Source organism: Sinocyclocheilus grahami, unplaced genomic scaffold (assembly GCF_001515645.1).
Source record: "Sinocyclocheilus grahami isolate Dianchi unplaced genomic scaffold, SAMN03320097.WGS_v1.1 scaffold997.1, whole genome shotgun sequence".
Classification (NCBI taxonomy): domain Eukaryota; kingdom Metazoa; phylum Chordata; class Actinopteri; order Cypriniformes; family Cyprinidae; genus Sinocyclocheilus; species Sinocyclocheilus grahami.
In genome coordinates, this window is record NW_015506176.1 from 363,949 (window position 1) to 383,598 (window position 19,650).

Genomic DNA, 19,650 nt, shown 5'->3' on the forward strand with positions numbered 1-19,650 from the left:
TTTCTTTGCATACAAAAAGTATTCTTGTAACTTTTTTAAATTACAGTTGAACCCCTGATGTCACATTGATTATTTTACAGATCTCCTTGCTACATTTCTGGACCTTGATCGTGGTAATTACATTGCTGTCTATGGAAGGGTCAGAGAGCTCTCAGAATGCATCAAAAATATCTTAATTTGTGTTCTGAAGATGAACAGAGGTCGTACAGGTTTAGAACGACATGAGGGTGAGTAATTTATGAGAGAATTTTCATTTTTGGGTGAACTATGTTTTATTTGCAACGTTCTACGGATACATTCAAACGTTCAAATGGATACATTTGGCCCATCTAGTGGAGCTTTCTTTTTAATCACTCAAATCACTTGTGTTACTGTCCACACACAAGTCGGACAGACTGTGAATGTCACAGACAGTGGAGTTGGAGAAAATGCGGATAAGAGAAGCATACTTTTGGCTTTAGGTAGGCTGGACCCGTGTTTGGGTGAGGGTAACCTGAGGGCGAGCGCTCAGATGCTCTTGTTTTTACAGTGTGGCCTCCATGAGCTTTGAGACCTCTGTAAAGCAGCTGCTTCAAAGTGCGACCAACTGCCATTTACCACTGCGTTTTCCTCTGCTCCTCGGACAAGATTACTTTCCAAACAGAGTGCAGACAGCTTGATTAATATAGGGGTCCACCGAGGTGCCCGCCACAGTATATGTTCACACTTACTTACGCTCATTTCATTCGCATGGACTTTTATGAGCTGAGCCTTTCACCACAGGAGTCCATCGGTTCATAAAAAAAGCACAGCTCTTTGAGACAATGTCTGGGAAAACTCATTTAAAGATTCTAGATGGTATGTTTAAGAGTTGATGGACAAGGTCACTTCTAAACTAACTTCTGTGTATGTGTATGGGCCTCCTCGTGTGATGCAACATTCATTAAAAGATTTTTATAAATATAGAATGTCTTACTAAGGCTTCTGCATATATATTTGTGACTAAAGCTGTGATGGTCATGCTGTATATGTTCTTGATATATCTTCAGCTCAGTTTATTGGCTTTCTTGCTACTTTTATGTGTGTGTACAGTGAGAGATAGGACAGAAAATGATGGCGGAGATCGACGATATCAGGAAATGTTGCAAGCCAAATTCAAACTTGAGTTTCTCACTTGAGCACTCAATGTCTCAGCAAACGTAACTGGACCAAAGCTCAAACAGAGTAGATATGCTTCTAAACTGGAGACAACAAGTCAGTCTACAGTCTAAAAAAAAACAGCAAAAATATGCATTTTAGTGCAGGAGCCGATATTTACATATAGCCAAAGAAAGATGAAATTCTGATATCAAATTCATATAAATATAAGTTGTCACTCGATGTCTCCCAAAAATGTCTTAGTCAAATGATATTTAAATGCTTAGTTTTATGATCAAAACTCTGTAGCTTCAAACATATAATGCAGTGCCATACAGTAATGACTGACAGATGTGCAAATAAATGTTCATTGTTCATCAAAAGCCTGATGACTCATGTTTGATACTCATATTTTAACACAATATAAATAATAATAATAATAATAATAATAATAATGTATGGATAATCAAGTGAACCTAAGTTACTACTTCAGTCAAGTGTTTATCTTGAAATATTACTAACAATAAAAAGTTATTCTTATGTTTACTTCATAAAAATTACATTTCAAAACATTTCACAGCAAAAGACAAAAACAAAAAACAAGTGTACCACAACCTGAAGGTGGAGTATTTTGATCATGTTAATAATTTGTAGGCCTTAGAAATTTGTATTTCAAATATGATACAGTATCCTTAATAGGGTTAAAATAAATGGCACTTGGTTTGATATTTTCATATCTAATCCAATAACATTTATGCATTTGGCTAAATTGTCAAAATATGTTTTGTGGACACTGTACATGCATGTTTGAAGCTTCCTTTACATCTGTGCGTAGGTCAGGCATCAAGAAGAACTAATTGCAGGGCTGCAGAAAGAGCTGGAAAAGGCTGGATTTGACCAGAAGGAGAAAGAGCTTAAGGAATGGAAAGAGCGCTGGTACTCCCTCTCAGAGAGCCTCACACACAGCTCCAGCAGGCCCAGGACAGCCTGGAAATACAGCAGGAGAAGAACCGCAGCCTGCAGGATGATGTGGATAAACTTCGTACTGCGGTGAGGACAGAGGACAAAACACTAGAATTAAAGGATAAAGGTCAAAGGTCAAAATTAGAGTCAATCGATTCACATATTTAACAGAAGCTCTGTTACTATGCATGTGTGATTAGTCTAAACAGTTTGAAATCATACAATCAGAATGAAGCCGTTATCATTTTATATTAAATATATATAAATAGAAGGGTGTTTGTCACAGTTCTGCTGGTGTGCCCTAGTTGGCTCCTGTCTATTGTCTAACCCCGCCCTTTTGTTATCTCATTAGTGTTTTTGTTACTCCACCTGTGTCTCCCTCATACCCTCCTCGTTTGTCTCCCTATTTGTTGAACCAGAATGAACCAGTCAACTGAGGACTCAGCGGAAGATGGGGTCACCCCATCTACCAGCCTCCACTATCTGCAGCCCCCTCTACCAAGGCATGCTTAAGGTTGAGTTCCCTCCGTCAAAGGGGGACTGACATAAGGGAATTCGCAATGGAGTTCAAGAGTGTTGTGGAGGGGCTGGACTACAACGAGGTGGCTCTCAAGGACCTTCTGAATTATGCCCTTGATAAGCCCCTCAATTGGTGGAGGATGAAAGGGCTGGATCACCTGACGTTTGTGGGGTTCGTAAACTACCTAGCTCGTCAGGGGAACCCTCCAGCCAAGGAGGCTGCAGCTACCCCAGTGGCGGCCTGGAGGCTGCAACACTCCCAGCGGTGCCTGATGAGGCTGCAGTGTCCCCAGAGGTGGCTGACAAAGCTGCAGCACCCCCAGAGGCAGCTGACGATGCTGCAGTGCCCCGCGCTTGCAAATGGAGGAGGAATAATGGGTTCACCTCGCCACCCCTAGAGGCAGCCGGTGGTGGCCGAAGAGGTTGCAGTGCCCCCAGAGGCAGCCGACGAAGCTGCAGCACCCCCGGTGGTGGCCAAAGAGGCTTCAGTGCCCCTGGAGGCAGCCGATGAAGCTGCAGTGCCACACTCTCGGAAGCAGAGTCCTTCAAGGCCGTCCCAGAGCCACCCAAGCTTCTTGCCCTGCCGGCTCTACCCTTGATGCCGGCTCCCCCCATATGACTTGCCCTGCTGTCGCCGCCCAGACTCCTTGCCCTGCCGGCACCTCCCAAGCTCCTTACCCTGCCGGCGCCACCCAAGTTCCTTGCCCTGCCAGAGTCTGCTCCAGTCCAGGAGCCCTCAGAATCCGCTTCAGAACCCACTCCAGTCCAGGACCCCTTAGAGTCCAGTCCAGGAGCCCCCAGAGCCCACTCCAGTCCGGGAACCCTCAGAGTCCCCTCCAGAGTCCGCTTCAGTCCAGGAGCTCTCTGAGTTCACTCCAGAACCTGCTCCAGTCCAGGAACCGTCAGAATCCGCTCAAGAACCTGTTCCACTCCAGAGCTTACTCCGGTCCGGGGATCTGCTCAGCCGTGGTGGTCAGGAGCTCTGCCTGCGCTGCCGTGGTGGTCTGCAGCACCACCGGGGTGGTCTTCAGCCTCACCTGCACCAATGTGGTGGTCTCTAACTCCACCTGATCCAGCATGGTGGCCCTCTTTCCCATCTGCTTTGCTGTGGTGGTCATCTGCTCTGCCATGGGGATTTTCAGTAATGCCAGCTCTCTGCTGTGGTGGACTTCATCTCCGCCCTGGAGGGCTTCAGCTCCACAGGTTCCCCTCCCTTCTTGTTATCTCATTAGTGTTTTAGTTACTCCACCTGTGTCTCCCTCGTTACCCTCCTCATTTGTCTCCCTATTTATTCTCCTTGTGTCTGCAGTCCTGTGCTGGTTCGTTTTTTAATGTTATGTCTCAGAATATTGTCAGATGTGTGTATGTTCCTCTTGCCTTGCTCTGTCTTGGCCTGCCTGGCTGTTCTTCCCCCTCGGGGTAGTATTTGTTGTAGTTTTGTTTATTTTTTACTATTAATAAATGCCTTTATCTTCCTGCATTTGAGTCCTCGCCTCATCTCTCCACACGATCTGTGACAGTTTTAAACATATTTAATTAATTGCATGCTTTAACCTGTTAAAATACTAGGAAAAATATAAGAAGGAAAATTAAGAAGATGAGACAGGGAGGTTATAGATATAAAGACATAAAGAATGGGGGGAAGTGAAGAGCTGTTAGAAGATAGGGACTGGTGTAAAAACTGGAAGGAGATAAATGAGGAAGAACAGGGTGCGTGTGGATGGCTAGAGGTCAATAGGTCTCCTGACTTTGACCCCGTGGCCTCTCCTCATTCACACATCAGCACACTGGGGGCCAATTAAGCTGAGCTCCACACTAGTGTGCAATCAACAGTATAGGAGATGAGACCAGTACAGGAAATTAGCTTTTTGAGCTACGCCCCTTCCCTCCACACACACTTTTACTCACAATAATACATTTAGTGTATATGAGCACAGGGTTTTTAATCATCAGTTTGCACCTACACAAAATATCTTTGCACTTTAATAGAGGAAAGAAACGGAAGAAAAACAGTACATTTTTGATTACCAGTAAGTAAGAGATTTAATTTATTAAACTATGCCTGATACTCCATTTAGTTTGTTTAGTTTGCATGTTAATATTAATGTTTTTTATATCATCATTATAATTAAAATTTCATAACTTGATTGTCCAGTGAAACGGCAGACTTGTCTCTTATGACGTTTGCCAGACTTCAATCATTTCATACATTTAAACCATGCCCCTTTCTTCTAATTGACTGCAAACTTGCATTCAGATCTGCTTCCATCCAATCAACAGCCAGTGGAGAGAACCAAGTCCCCACCCTGCGTAATCCATTTCACTCAGATGTTTGTCACAATATGGAAAAGATTTGTTTCTTCTTCCATTACATAATGATTTAAGTGTTATACTATCAAATAATTCTATCCATAATTTTACTGAGTAATATTTAAAAGTGCAATATGCAGTTTCTGCACTACTAGCGGAATTACAAATCTAAAGAATATTTTCAAACAACCTTTGTCAATGCCCCTTACAATCGCCACATCCTTAAGATTATTCTTATCCTTACAATAGCTTACTTTTTTTATCTGGGGCTCGACAGTAAAGAGCTAACTGTGGAAAAACTTCTCAGTGGAAAGCCAAACATTCCATCGAATTCCTCCATCATGTAAAAGCATTGCCAGTGTTTACCCTTGTTTTACGACGTTGTCTGTTTCAGCGTATTTTGAGAAGTTTTAGAATTTTGGCTTGCACTTCAATAACCATATCTGAATTTCTTTTCCCATGCAATGTTCTCAGTCTGCTACAGTAGCCACGCCCCCAAACTCTTGCTATTGGTTGAGCTGGAAAGAGATTGACAGATCTGAGCAGACAGCTCTAAATCATTTGCTGGTTCCTGGGAGGCTCAATGTGCAGATTTTTGGAGGAAATAAACACAAATTGCATACTTACAGTAGTCAATGACCAATAAACTGGGTTAAGACTGTATTCTAACATAAAAAAATAAATAAATGAATAAATGAGTAAAAACTAAATTCAAGATCAAGGTCACTTGTCCTTCACATGACCCTAAATACCAACCCTTAAAACTGGTCCAGCCCAAATTCTTACAAAATATTTCAAGGACCCCTGCTACTTCAATTTGTGTTGTGTTGTGTCTTCCTTTATGATTACTATAGGCAATTTGATTAGACTGCTTTATATCCTACATCCACATACAGAAATATGCTAGAATCATGTTTTATTTGAAGTAGGATCATTGTGTTTGGAATAAAGGGGGGAATGGTACTTTAGCAGATAATTATGTGTAATCCACAATCATTTCCAATAATAACAGACGAAGTGATTTGAGCCCACGTTATCCAATTTGCCATTTAATATGAGATAGGCTGCTGCTCGCTCCCTAAAAATTTAACCATTTCCTTAAATCGGCAATTTGCCCTGCTTCCAGGATGCATAGAGCACAGAAATGATGGAACTTCATATTCCAGTACTGTCTTTATATAGAAACAGAAGATGATTTTTGTTTGTTTTCCTTTCTTTGTTTTTATTGGATTGAACCCTGCTGTTTTTAACTGACGCCTGCTCAGGGTCTGTCAGATGGGTCAATGTGAGGACAAACTGCAAGATTTGAGCCAGGAAACTGGACCGCAAGGACATGAGCAGCAAACTACAGTTCTTCACACACACATTATTACACAGTAATATTGTTGTAATTATATAGTTGACATAAATATTATTATAATTTCATATAACTATTTTCTGTTTGAATGTATTGCAAAATGTCATTTATTCCTGTGATGCAAAGAAAAATTTCTGATTATTATCAATTTAGAAAATATTTTTCCAGAAACTAAGATTTACTTTCATTTTTCACCATTATTTGATGAATAGAAAGGTCAAAAGGTCTTTTGCAACAGTGTCTGTACTGTCACTTTTTGTAAATTCAGTGCATCCTGGCTGAATAAAATTTTATAATAAAGAATGCGCGTGTATATACATACAGTATATATAAATATTTTAGGCGAAATTGAATTTATTTATTCTTTTCATGCATGTTCAGCGTTACATGAATTATTTATATTTGTAATCAATATTTCAGATCGATATTATAGGCATCTCCCTAGGTTTTGATGCAGAGTTTATACCTTTTCACAAGGGTGTATGAATCTGAAAATTGTGGAGGGGCAACTAATCATCTTGGCTCATGAATATCAAATGCACAACAGTCATCCAGTCCCTGATTTTCTGTAAGGCAGACATTGGTTATTAGATGTTAACCATAGCTGTTTACCATTTTGCCATTGCTAAGGTTTGACAGCAGCTAACCAGTGTTAATAACCCCATGATCAGCTTGACAAGTGTTTTCTTTCCTATGTTGAAACAGGAAGTTTAGGCCATTTACAATGCGAGAAAGTACTTCGCAGTTTCTAAAATTTAATTGTTTTCACCACCGTGCCTTTTCGTGTTTTGCTTTTATCAGTTTTGCTCCAGCTTTATTGATTGTTTATCCAGTAGTCTGCTGCTCAATTGGAATATACAAGCAGCAAGCAGGTCTAGATCAGAGATGGACTGAGTTTAAGACTGATCCGCATCAATACACCACCTGCTACCCCCTCTCCAGCCTCCATGATCTGCACATCTATAAACACATCCATTGACCGGCATGATGCAACTTGACCTATATTAAGAAATTTTGCATCTCTGTTTCTGTGCATGTGTTTGGACAGCTGGTGGAAGAACAGTCCACTGTCTCCAGGCTACACCGTGAGCTACAGGAAGCAGAACATCAGAGGGATCTCCTGGGCTCCAGAGTAGCTGAGCTGAACTGTGACATCCAGCAGAAAGACTGCAGGCAGCTCACAGAGCAGGATGAGGTACACCGCACCACATACTTTGGTATCTTTGATAGTGTCTGGTAAGGGTTCATGTAGAGTAAAAGCTGTGTGTGTGGTAGATGTCCAGTAGAGATGAGACAGTTCTGAGACTGACGGCAGACCTGCGGGCCGCTCAGGAGAATCTGACCGCTGCACAAGAGGAGGTGAGGATCACCTGTCAATCATTTTGCTCACCTTTTGACAGGTATCGGTCTAAACATCATTATTGAAAAGCTTGGGTTCAGATTTTTTAGCGTCAAGTCTATAATGCTCACAAAAATGCTTTTATGGAACTGTATTTCAGTTAAAAAGAACTGTTTTCTATTTGAATATAATTTTTGTCACGACAACTCTTGGAGGGATTGACATGGTAATGTACATGACAATGTTAATGTATTTGGTCTTGGCGGAATAGATCTGCTACGCTGCTGCTGCTGCTGTGGCAGAGCAAGTACAGAGACTTGCTACTGCCAATACATCCACAACATGCTGCTGTGAGCATGTAAGAAATATTGCTACTGCAAATATAACATACATGAAATAACCCCCATATAGCATACATGAATCACCTCATAGCAGACCTATACAGGTGGAGCTGGGGAAGGTGGAGGGTTTGGGAAGCAAGCTGCAACTGCTACAGCAAGCACTAGTCATACATTTGAATGTTGAGCAGCGAGCTCATTGGCTACCAATACAGGAGACAACCAATCAGCTGTGCCATGTGATAATGATGTCATTAGGTCAGACTGAGTTAGACCTATCGGACTGTGCCATCTAGAGTTTCATGCCAGAACTCTGTATTTAAAATGTAATTTATTCTTGTGATGCAAAGCTGAATTTCCTGCATCGTTACTCCAGTCTTCAGTGTAACATGATCCCTCAGAAATCATTCTAATAGTTTGATTTGCTGCTCAAGAAACATTTCTTATTATTAACAGTGTTGAAAACAGTGCTTAAAATGTTTGGAAAGTGTGATTTTTAGATTAGGATATACAGATTTTTTTGAAATATTTTGCAACACTGTAAAAGAAAAAAAGTGACATTTACAGTAAAATACCAGCAGCTGTGGTTGCCAGAACTTTACCATAAAAAAATATGGTAGCACCATTTTAGGTTTTACAGACTTAACTTAAATTCACAGTAAAAAACAAACAAATTTCATTAACTGATAAATTGATAAAATTCAAATAATCTTTGAATTTTGACACATTGAAAAAATGCTTTTTTTACATTGAGTAAACTTGGTCAGTCATGCTGTAAGCCAAGGGTTTTGCAGCTTAACCTCCATTAAGTATCTGTGGTAGAAACAGTAGCCGAGCTTGTAAACATTGTTTCATTTCACCTTGATCATATCAGTATTTACTTGTTTAGCTCAGGTACATATATAACTCTAGAAGACTGCATCTAAAGGTCTCCGTGGGCCGAATGCGGGTAGGATCAAGGACGCGGGCCGTCCAGTCCATCCGCTCTCACTCACACACTCAGAAGAATAAAGATGGAGCTGACGCCCAGCCCGTCTCCTGCTCGCAGCCAAACTTTTGCATAACCTGTCAATTGAACTAGAAGCTGTTCTGGTTTATTTATACATCTCTGACTGGTCAGTTATTTGTTTGGCAGAATGTCCTTGTAAGTTATAAATGGGACAAACCTGTCACTTCAGTGCTGACTGGGTGTTTTGAGTTCTTTGAGAGATTTTCTTTTTCATATTTATTAATTTATTTTGCCTTTTTTCCGAGCGAGCAAGCGGTGAATAATGCATTGGATTCTGCTCCTTGTACTGTTTTTGTCATTAGCATTCAGCCCCAGTTATCTTCCGAACTTATGAGTGCCTGTGAAATGTTTGTGATGTTATTTATTTATGTTGCTCTCTCAATTATTCATTTGTTTATTTATTCATGGCAGAACTAACTGCAATTGGAAAATTCATTTTTGCTGAAGGGCACATCCAGCCCCCAATCCCCACCACCACCTCCACACCTCAATCTGCTCTCCCTCCATCCTGCACATCAGGTTTGTTAGGAACTGCTTCATGTGGGGAGATGTCATTTTAATCCGAGCAGATGGCTGAAGAGACAGGAGAGACAGACACAGAGAGAAAAAGAAAGAGAGTTCTCCATCTGAAAAAACTTTGCACTATAAGTGTGATGGTGCAGGATTATAGCTAAACATTTAATGAAGTTTGATAGACCTTATATATCACACCTCTGTGCCACAGCTGTGTTTCATGCTAAATTCCCTCAGGCCTCTGTGCTCTCCTGCTTTTTCTGCCCATTCCTTTCCTGCTCTTTTGCCTGTATATACACACTATATGAACAAACGTATTGGAACACACCTCTTAATTATTGAATTCAGGTGTTTCAGTTAGAACCACTGCCATTGGTGTATAAGATCAAGCATCTAAGCATGCAGTCTGCATTTGCAAAATGGGATGCCACCATTGCAGTTAGTCAGTTTGTGAAACACAGAGTGGTGTCGCTTAGTGCTGAGGCACATGGTGTGTAAAAGTCACTAACGCTCTGCTTATTTCAATGGTTGAAGATTTCCAAACTTCCACTGACCTTAATATCAGCAAAAAAACTAAAAACTGCAGAGGGATCTTCGTGGAATGGGTTTCCATGGCCAAACAGCTGCATGCAAGCCTCACATTAACAAATACAATGCCAAGCATCAGATGGAGTGGTGTAAAGCATGCCGCCACTGGACTCTGGAGCAGTGGAAACCTGTTTTGTGGAGTAACAGTTTCCACTGAGCTAAATTCCACATATCTTTCCCTAATCCATGGGTGAAAACCATAGTAAAACCATTTACATTAAGTGTTTCCTATTTTAATATATTTTAAAATGTGATGTATTCCTATGATGTCAAAGCTGAATTTTCATTATTATCAAGGTTCAAAGCAGTTTCATATTTAATATGTTGTTTAATATTTTCCTAGAAATTAAATTAAATTAATAGTACTTTTATTCAAAAAGGACACATGAAATTGATCAAAAGTGACAGTAAAACATTTATATTGTTACAAATGATATCTATCTCAAATGAACTTTCTACTCATCAAAGAATCCTAAAATATGTACATGGTTTCCACAAAAATATTTAGCAGCTTAAAAAAGGTTTTCAGCTTTGACAATAAGAATGATTTCTGAAGAATCATGTGATACTGATGACTGGAATAAGAGCAGCTGAAAATTCAGCTTTACCATCACAAGAATAAACAACATTTTAAAATGTATTCGAAAAGTTGTTTTTAATTGTAATGTTATTTCTATTATTTTTACTTTATTTTTTATCAAATAAATGCAGCCTTGGGGAGCATAAGAGACTTATTTCAAAAGCATTTAAGAATCTTAATTATTCCCCACACACAATATAAAATATGATCAAAATAGCCATCTTGCTTTACCATAAACTTACAGTTAATATTGTCATTTGTTTGACTGTGGCGTGTTTAGCTGGCAGAGCAGATGCAGCAGGTCATGTCTAGGGAAGAGGAGGTCGTGGCCCTGCAGAAGGAGGTGAGCAGACTTCAGGAGATCCTGAAACAGAGAGAAGAAATGATGGAGAAGAACAAACACAACACAACACAGCTCCAGCGAGAGACAGACTTCCTTTACAGACAGGTACACACACAAAGTACAAACACACAAAAAATCACAAATTGGCCAGTCTGGGTATTGAGACCTGAGAAAGATCAGGCGTAAGCATGAGTTTGGTGGTGTTGTTGTGAAGTGCTTGTGTGTGTGTTTAGCTGAAGGGTGTTTGTGAGGTCTCTGGTGAGTGCACTCACTGTAATATTTCCTGTCTGCTGCATCGTCAGTCCACACATAGGCATGGAATTCCAATTAACTCCCTTTAATTAGGCCCTCCCTTGCTCATGGCACAGTTCCTTCATTTATTTTAATCTTGTTTATGCACCTTGATTGTTTCACAATATAGATTTTTTTTTAATTAGGGAAGATTGATTAAATTGCATTGATTCTCTGTCCTTATAAAAATGAAACAGCCCATCACACCCCCCCATCCACCCCCACACTCTACTCTCTCCAAACCAGTGTTATTTTTCATAATTACTGCCTGTGCCTTCAGCTTGGCTTTAGGTGTGTGTGTGTGTGTGTGTGTGTGTGTGTGTGTGTGTGTGCATGTTTATGGGGTTTATGAGGACACAAATTTGTATAATAACATGGGTATGATATAGGTATTACAACGGGATTGTGATTTATGAAGACATTTTCAGTGTCCCCGTAATTCAAAAGGCTTATAAATAATTCAGAATTAGTTTTTTTGAAAATCTAAAAATGCAGAAAGTTTCCTGTGAGGGGTAGGTTTAGGGGTAGGGTTGGTGTACGGCAATAGAAATACGGTTGGTACAGTATAAAAACCATTACGCCTATGGAGAGTCCCCATAAACCATAAAAACAAACCTGTGTGTGTGTGTGTTTTATTGAAATGTTTTAGTTTTCATATAGAAAAATGTATGATGCACGTGTTCTTGACTTATATTACAGCATCTGAAAGACTGTTGTAGTGGCAGCCACTTTATGATTGTGTACTATGTATTAGTTGCATTTTCCAACAGAATAGGTCCTAAATACATTAAACAAAGCAATACAATATTTTTTGTGTGTGTTTTGTTTTGTTTTGTGTTTATATTAATATATTAACTCAAATTATAAAAATGAACAGAAATATATTACTATTGTAAATTATAATTGTACTGTAAAATAAATAAAAAAAATTCAAATCCTTGTGCTTTTATTTTGGTGAAATATTGCTGAAATGCTGTAATTTTCTGCCCACAAAAATGTTGGATATTATGCAAATATGTAAATAAAGTAAACTTAACGCATGTTGCATTCAAAAATGCATGTTAAACTCAAGCACAAGTGTTCACTGCAAACCAAGCTTCTCTGAGACTGATTGTTTCATGCAGCCACGTTCATTTATTTAAATTTTACATTCAGTATAGTTAATTATTAACTTTTCATCAACAAAATCTGACCTAGGTTACGTTTACACGACAATGATGTAGTCAAAAACGGAAAAGTTTTTCCCTTGCGTTTTTAAAAAGTTTCAGTATACACGACAACGTTTTCAAAACGATTAGCGTTTACACATATCCACGAAAACGGCCAAAAACGCTGTATTACGTATGCCAGGCCAGTAGTTGGCGCTGTCACCTTGTTAGTAAACAGTACCTGTAGGGAAGTGACGATTATATGTTGTATAACATGCGTCTCCTCTGTTGGTTGTAATATTGGTGAAGTAAATCCACACTTTCCTGAAGAAGTGTTAGCAAACTCTTGAGCAGCAACAACAGTACCATGTACTCCGCCATTGTTGTGCATGTTTGTTCACGCCTGCCTTTAAAATCGACACGTACTGCGCATGCCTACATACCTAACACGTACTACACACGCGCATGATGTCACCGTTTTCAAAGTTTCCCATATTGGGTGTTTACACGGAAACGATAACGGTGGCGTTTTCAAAAACGTGCACTTTGAAACCTGTTTTCAAAAATGTGTTTTCAGTCCCCAAAACGCTGTCGTCATGTAAAAGAACAGGCAAGATGCATTAAATGTTTCCCGTTTTGGCTGAAAACGTTTTCGTGTAAACGGCCCCCTAGACACTACCCAGAAAACACCTAGCATGTGCTCAGAAACACCTCAGCAAATACACATCAACCACCAACAAAAGCTTAAGTCCCATTCACACCAAGAACAAAAACTCTAAAATATAAAACTCTAAATATAACCAATAACTATATTAGCATCCACGCCAATGTACAGTAACATTGTGCACACTGAATTTATGTCGTCTGTTGCATTAAATGCTCAAGGTTTTTAAAGTCAGGTGGATTCTGATTGGCTGATAATGTTTTTTATCATCCATCAGCTGGAAAAAGAATCTTTCTGATAGTGATACTAATGATATTGTTTCTCTGTATCGCTGTTCTCATAGAATTACAACGATCATTAGAACAAATTTTATAGTCATAGTTATTGTCTTTGGTGTGAACAGGCCTTTAGTGTTATGTTGGCTAGTTTTGCACATCAGACAACACTGATTTTATTTACAAAATGTGAAAATGTATTTTCTTTCACGGTGGCATTAGATTATTGTACACTCTTAAAAATAAAGGTGCTTCACGATGCCATAGAAGAACCTTTTTGTCTAAATGGTTCCATAAAGAACATCTGAAGAACCTTTCTGTTTCACAAAAGGTTCTTTGTGGTGAAAAAAGGTTCTTCAGATTATAAAAAGGTAAGAAAGAGATGGTTCTGTAAAGAACCTTTGACTGAATGGTTCTTTGTGGAACCAAAAATGGTTCTTCTATGGCATCGCTGTGAAGAACCTTTTGAAGCACCTTTATTTAGTAGATGATTGTTATAGCAAACGCTGACTGCTTGAATAACACTTGAAGCCCTCTAGAAGATCCAGTGCTTCTCAACCTCCTGCTGTCTGCTTTACCTGATAAACACTTGATGCTGAGCCGTAGAATTTCTAATCATGAAGCTCATCTCAGCTTTTTTAATTTTGATCGATGACTCCGTTTATCCTTTACATAACACATTCCTGTCTCTGTTCTAGCCCTCCACCTCTCTCTGCACCCCTCCACCTGGTATGAAAATGATATTAGAAACTAAATGAGATTTGAAATTGTGTGTTTGACAAGTGACTTGATGACAAGGTTTTATTGCAGGGCCTGATCCATGGAAATTTTATGCTAATAACACTGCTGGCCAACCGATCTAGAGTGAAATTAATCAGCGGTGGAAAAGAGCGAGAGAGCTCCATAAAAAGTGTGTCTACCCTCCTCTCTCTCTGTCTCCGTCTCTGTCTCATCTGAAATAGCCACAGGCTGTTGTCTGTGTGATGAGTTTGCGACTGAAATAGGGACTTAGAAAATTAGACTGAGCTTTGCACTGATTCATGCTGTAATGCTGCCACGCGACACACTGCTGTCAACTCCTTCCAAGGACTCATCAAGGTGCGTGGAGTAATTTTTTGTTTATGTTGCTTTGGCCCATATGTCATCTTGGACATATACTGACACCTAGAGGTGTGGATGCAATATCATGTGAAAGTTTTCAGTTGCTGATGCCATTGATGTAGACATGCAGTATTCACAGTCAGCCATTGTTGATTTATTCTGTATGAGAAAGTGTCCAAAGGAGGACGTACAGAGATAAAGCCAGTAGAATTGGTGGTAGATAGCTGGTAATGTGAACATGTCTGCCCAGATTAGGCAACCAACTCCACGTAGAATAAAACATATTTTAGGCTACTGATAGAAAAATAGAGTCTTCATCTCATTTTTCAAAACTCCTATTAATTTCTATATTTGCCAGCTTTTCTAAAAGCTTCATTCATCTGTCTCAAAAATTGCAACAATATAATATGAAGTCAACTATACAGTAATACAGAAATCTATAGTCAAGCATAAAGAGTACATTTTATAGTATAATATAATAATTATTACTGATTGTTATTATTATTATTATTATTCACGAATAGTAGACTCTTTATAGAATTATAATAATGCATTATTATTATTATTATTATTATTATTATTATTGGAATAATGGGATAGAAAGTCAACTATACAGTGATCTATAACCAAGCATAAAGAGTTTACATTTCATTATTATATATATATATATATATATAATAAGTATTACTGATTATTGTTATTATTATTCATGAAAAGAATTTGTCTTTATAGAATGATAATATTAATAATATTATTAATAATGTTGTTTGAATTATTAATAACAATTATCATCATCGTCATTATCATCATTATTATTATAGGAATAATGGGATAGGAAGTCAACTATACAGTGATACAGAAATCTGTAATCAAGCATAAAGAGTCTACATTACATTAATAATATATATAATATAATATAATATAATATAATAATTATTCATGAAAAGTAGAATATTGATATAATAATAGTAATAATATAATACATTATTATTATTGTTGTTGATGTTGCATGAATTAATAAATAATAATAATAATAATAATAATAATAATGTAAAGTAGACTCTTAATATATAAGAAGAGTAATAAGAAGAATAGTATTATACATTATTTATTTATTTGTTTATTTAGAATTCATTGCCAGGCTGACTAAATGAAAACCTTATAGAAGTTCCATTGTCTCATGATTAACTTTATATTTGGAATTATGTTCAAACTGATCCCAAAATGTTTTATTAGCCAGCAAATAATAATAATAATAATAAATAAGAACCACCTTTTAACTGTACAGTTTTCTACGATTGTGATTCCTGTTTTTTCATCTATATGCCATAACTTTGACTCATTTAAAAAGTCTGCATCAATGCGCTTTTTTTGTTCCACAACTGCAGTGTAAATCAATTTAGTTGACCAATCAGACAGCCTCAAAAAGTCTCAAATGTCCACATTTGTCTTGTGGTTGTCAAGCCTCGCCTTGCCTTTATCACCTTTTACTAGTTTACATCAACTTAAGGAACTTTTATATTCTCTCCTTCTCTCTGCTTGCTTGCTTCATTTATCCCATTCATCTGTCAGCGGTTTTCCCACGTGCATGTCCATGTTGCTCCTCCCGGCTCGATTCCAAGAAAACAGAAGCGTAGGTGAATCACTAATGGAGTCATTATCAGCTTCCACTCTTTTAAAACAACACAATTAGCGGTGTAGTCTTAATGATGCTTGCAAGGGAAGTTAGGTGCACTGAGGAGACTCCATCCAGGGCCTTCACCAAGCCCAATAAATCACGCAAGTTAACTCACAGAACTAATATACCGCATGTGTGTGTGCGCAGTAGTCTGTGTGATTTATTATTTTCACCCTGCAAGACATCTGTTACAGTGCTCCTTATTTTTGTAATGCATCATCAGCCAGGGGAAAAAATAATATTATCCAATCTGGGGTCGTCTCTCTCTGGAGTCTAATAATCTAATTTAGAGCTGCTATCAGTGAGGCACCACAGACACGCTTCAGGGAGCAAACAGGCTTCGCTGATTTCTGTCTGAGAATCTCTAGCATTCATTATATATGCCAGCCATGTGAGTCTGTAAATATAGAGTAATAATAGGATGCTTGTGACTCTAAATTCTAACTAAATGAGCTGTATTTGAAGTGTACTAATTAAGAGCGACGTTTTACTGAATATCAGCATGGCTATGATACGAGCACACGGGTAGTTAATTGTAAGTGTGATATTGTGTTTATACAATAGTTCTGTGAACTAGAAATTAGAAGTAACTTACCAACAATATTTGCCAGGTTTGTATATTTATTTTTTGCTAATAAAAATAGTTCCAAAAGAAGCCAAAGCATCCAGCTTTGCATGTCACCTGTCACCCTGTCCCAGGATTTCACAGAACTTATTTGTGGCCTCAAATGACTAAACTTCCTTAGAAATTACTCATAATTCTGCTTTGCTAAATATACAGAATTGTGTTAGACACAGTAGTTATCACACTGTCACTGAATCAGTACAGTATGTAATCAGTAAATATTTGCCCTAATATACATTATATTCTGCATTATATATAGTTATTTAATTGTGTCATTAAAGCTTTAGAAACATTCATTGCATTCCACTCATGTAACATGGAAATGAAAACAGCATTTCTATTGCACAGTTTGGAAGCAAACAAGACAATCGACTAGTGTAGTTTGTGAATTAATAATTTACAAAAATTAAATATTACTCCTTCATTCAAATAGGCCTGCCTCATGCTTTCCTGTTCTTATAAAACACTTGAATATGAACCTGGTGGTGTTGAAGTCCCAGCGCTTTACAATGGAATTCACTGTGCCAGAACAGATGAACATGTATTGATTCAGTTGTTTTGGCTCAGATTTATAGATTTTGCCATAAATTACCATTCCATCAGTTATTTGTAGGCATTAGAGATTTTTAGAAGTTATCAATATCGGATGATATTTTATACTGTTTATACTATATGTCCGCTCAATATTTAATTGTGCTGCACATTTTCCCTATTTTTACATTTAGATCACCTTCTAGCCTACTTAAAATCAATCTTTAAAAACATTAATAATTTAATAACCCTGTGAAATATAATCTTTAGAAAATGAATAACCATTTTTCATACTGCACATCATAATGTTGTGCTGCCTATATTTAAAGGCCACCTATTATGCAAAATTCACTTTTACATGGTGTTTGAACATAAATTGGGAGTTTATTGAGGCAAAGTCATAGTTAATAGTTTGAATTATATTTTCTGTTTTCATTTTATTTATAGTTAAAGTTTTAGTCATTTTCTTGTGTTTTTGTTATTTATTTATTTATTTATTTTAATATGTCTGTACAGTGTTTATTATAATATATTTTTATTTAAATTTTGAATTATATTTTCTGTTCTCATTTAAATTATATTCAAAGTGTATAGTCATTTTATTTATTTATTTTCAGTTTGAGTTAAATATAATAACCCTGGGCTGTTCAGTTGATTTGAACATTTCATCACACTTATGGTGTCCAAAAAATTAATAGGTTTTTTTCTCACACCATCAAGCAAACTAGGTGTTGAAACACATTCTGTTTATCGCTCAGCTTTGTTGTTTGTTGTGTGTCAGTGTGAAGTCCAAAAGGAGGAGCTGTGTGATCTGCGTGAGGAGGTGCAGCGATGGCAACAGGAGGCTGAGGAGGCGGAGGAACAGAATGAGAGCCGGGTGAAGGAGGTGCAGGCCCTTAAGGAAGAGCTGCAGAGCACACAAAGTCATCTGCAGCAGCACAGAGATAACCTGGAGAGTCTGTGCCGAGAGCTGGAGACAGCCCACAGACAGCAGAGAGACACGGAGGATGAGGTGAGACAGCTCAGCAGACTTCACTTTCACTAAAATCACAACTTCTGCTTCTATATATAAGTGTTTGTGTGTGCCAGGCCTCCTGCAGGGCGGCAGCTCTCCGCAGTCAGGATGCAGAGTTGATTGAGCTGAAGGCAGGTCTACTGGAGGCTGAGAAACTGGCCACAGACGCAAAGGCCCGACTGCAACCTCTTAGAGAATCCCTCGAGCTCTGCAAACACAAGTACCAGGCCTGCCTCAGCAAGATCGCACAACTAGAGAACACACTGCATGGCCGCGAGGAGGACCTGAAAGAGGCCCACAGTCAGGTTGGTAAAAATTAAACCTGCTTTGCAGCTGTAGGGGCGCAGAGTATACTGGTTTTGACTGTATTTCTTATAATATTAATCCTTATTCTTTCCGCTTTCCAACAGAATATCTGTTTGTTTTGTATTGTGTAATAAAATATTCACCATGTTTTTAATAATCGGCCATAAGATGATCATTGTTTTGAAAAGGTATCACAATAAAGTGCTAAGTAGTTGTACTTCTCCTCTAAGCCAATACCTTCCAGTGTACCAGAAATTAGAAATGCATTTTTCTTCAGAAATTCATATTTTCGTTCAGCAATAAATTGATCAAAAGTGACATTAGAGACATTTATATGGTTAAAGAAGGCTTCAAATAAATGCTGTACTTGTGAACTTTCAGTTCATCAACGAATCCTGAAAAAACGTATCAGTTTCCACAAAAATATTAAGCAGCACAACTGTTTTCACCATTTATGATATTACGAAATATTTTTGAGCGTCAAATCATCATCAGCGCTGAAGACTGGAGTAATGATGCTGAAATTTCAGCTTTTCACCGCAGGAATAAAGTACATTTAAAAATGTATTCAAATACAAAACAATTACTTTAAATTGTTTTTACTGTATTTTTTATGAAAGAAATGCAACTTTGGTGAGCATAAGAGACTTCTTTCATGTTAAAAAAATCGTACCGAACCCAGACTTTTGAGTGGTAGCGTGCATACAATTAACCAAATGAAGAAAATCATCAAAGCATCAGTTTTACTGTACTGTACTCGAAAATAATAGCATTACTATAAATACAGGTATTGTATCAGTGTCACATTGTAAAAAATTATCATGATTTTAACAGTAAAAACGCTACGGTAAAAACCTGTTCATTGGTTAACAGTAAGTTTCCTTACTACTGTAAATACAGTGAATAACTGTAATAGATCTAACCATACATTTAATGTATTTTTACAGTAAAATACTGTTAAATATACCATTTTTGAAAGTTAAACTTTTCTTACAGTGCAGCAAATACCAAATAGACTTGGTTTATAAAAACAGATCCCTA

The 19,650-nt window shown here is 37.9% G+C and overlaps 1 protein-coding gene across 1 annotated transcript in view; it reads left to right on the top strand.

The window, feature by feature from the left end:
- The first annotated feature begins 200 nt into the window (after positions 1-200).
- LOC107565375 (early endosome antigen 1-like) overlaps positions 201-19,650 on the top strand; it is a 33,795-nt gene continuing 14,345 nt past the window's right edge. Inside the window, exons 1-7 of the mRNA XM_016250590.1 lie at positions 201-227; positions 1,952-2,166; positions 7,314-7,460; positions 7,541-7,624; positions 10,913-11,080; positions 18,070-18,300; positions 18,378-18,608. Coding sequence (XP_016106076.1) covers positions 2,038-2,166; positions 7,314-7,460; positions 7,541-7,624; positions 10,913-11,080; positions 18,070-18,300; positions 18,378-18,608 — 990 coding nt within the window. The 5' untranslated portion in view covers positions 201-227; positions 1,952-2,037. The remainder of the gene's footprint in view (positions 228-1,951; positions 2,167-7,313; positions 7,461-7,540; positions 7,625-10,912; positions 11,081-18,069; positions 18,301-18,377; positions 18,609-19,650) is intronic.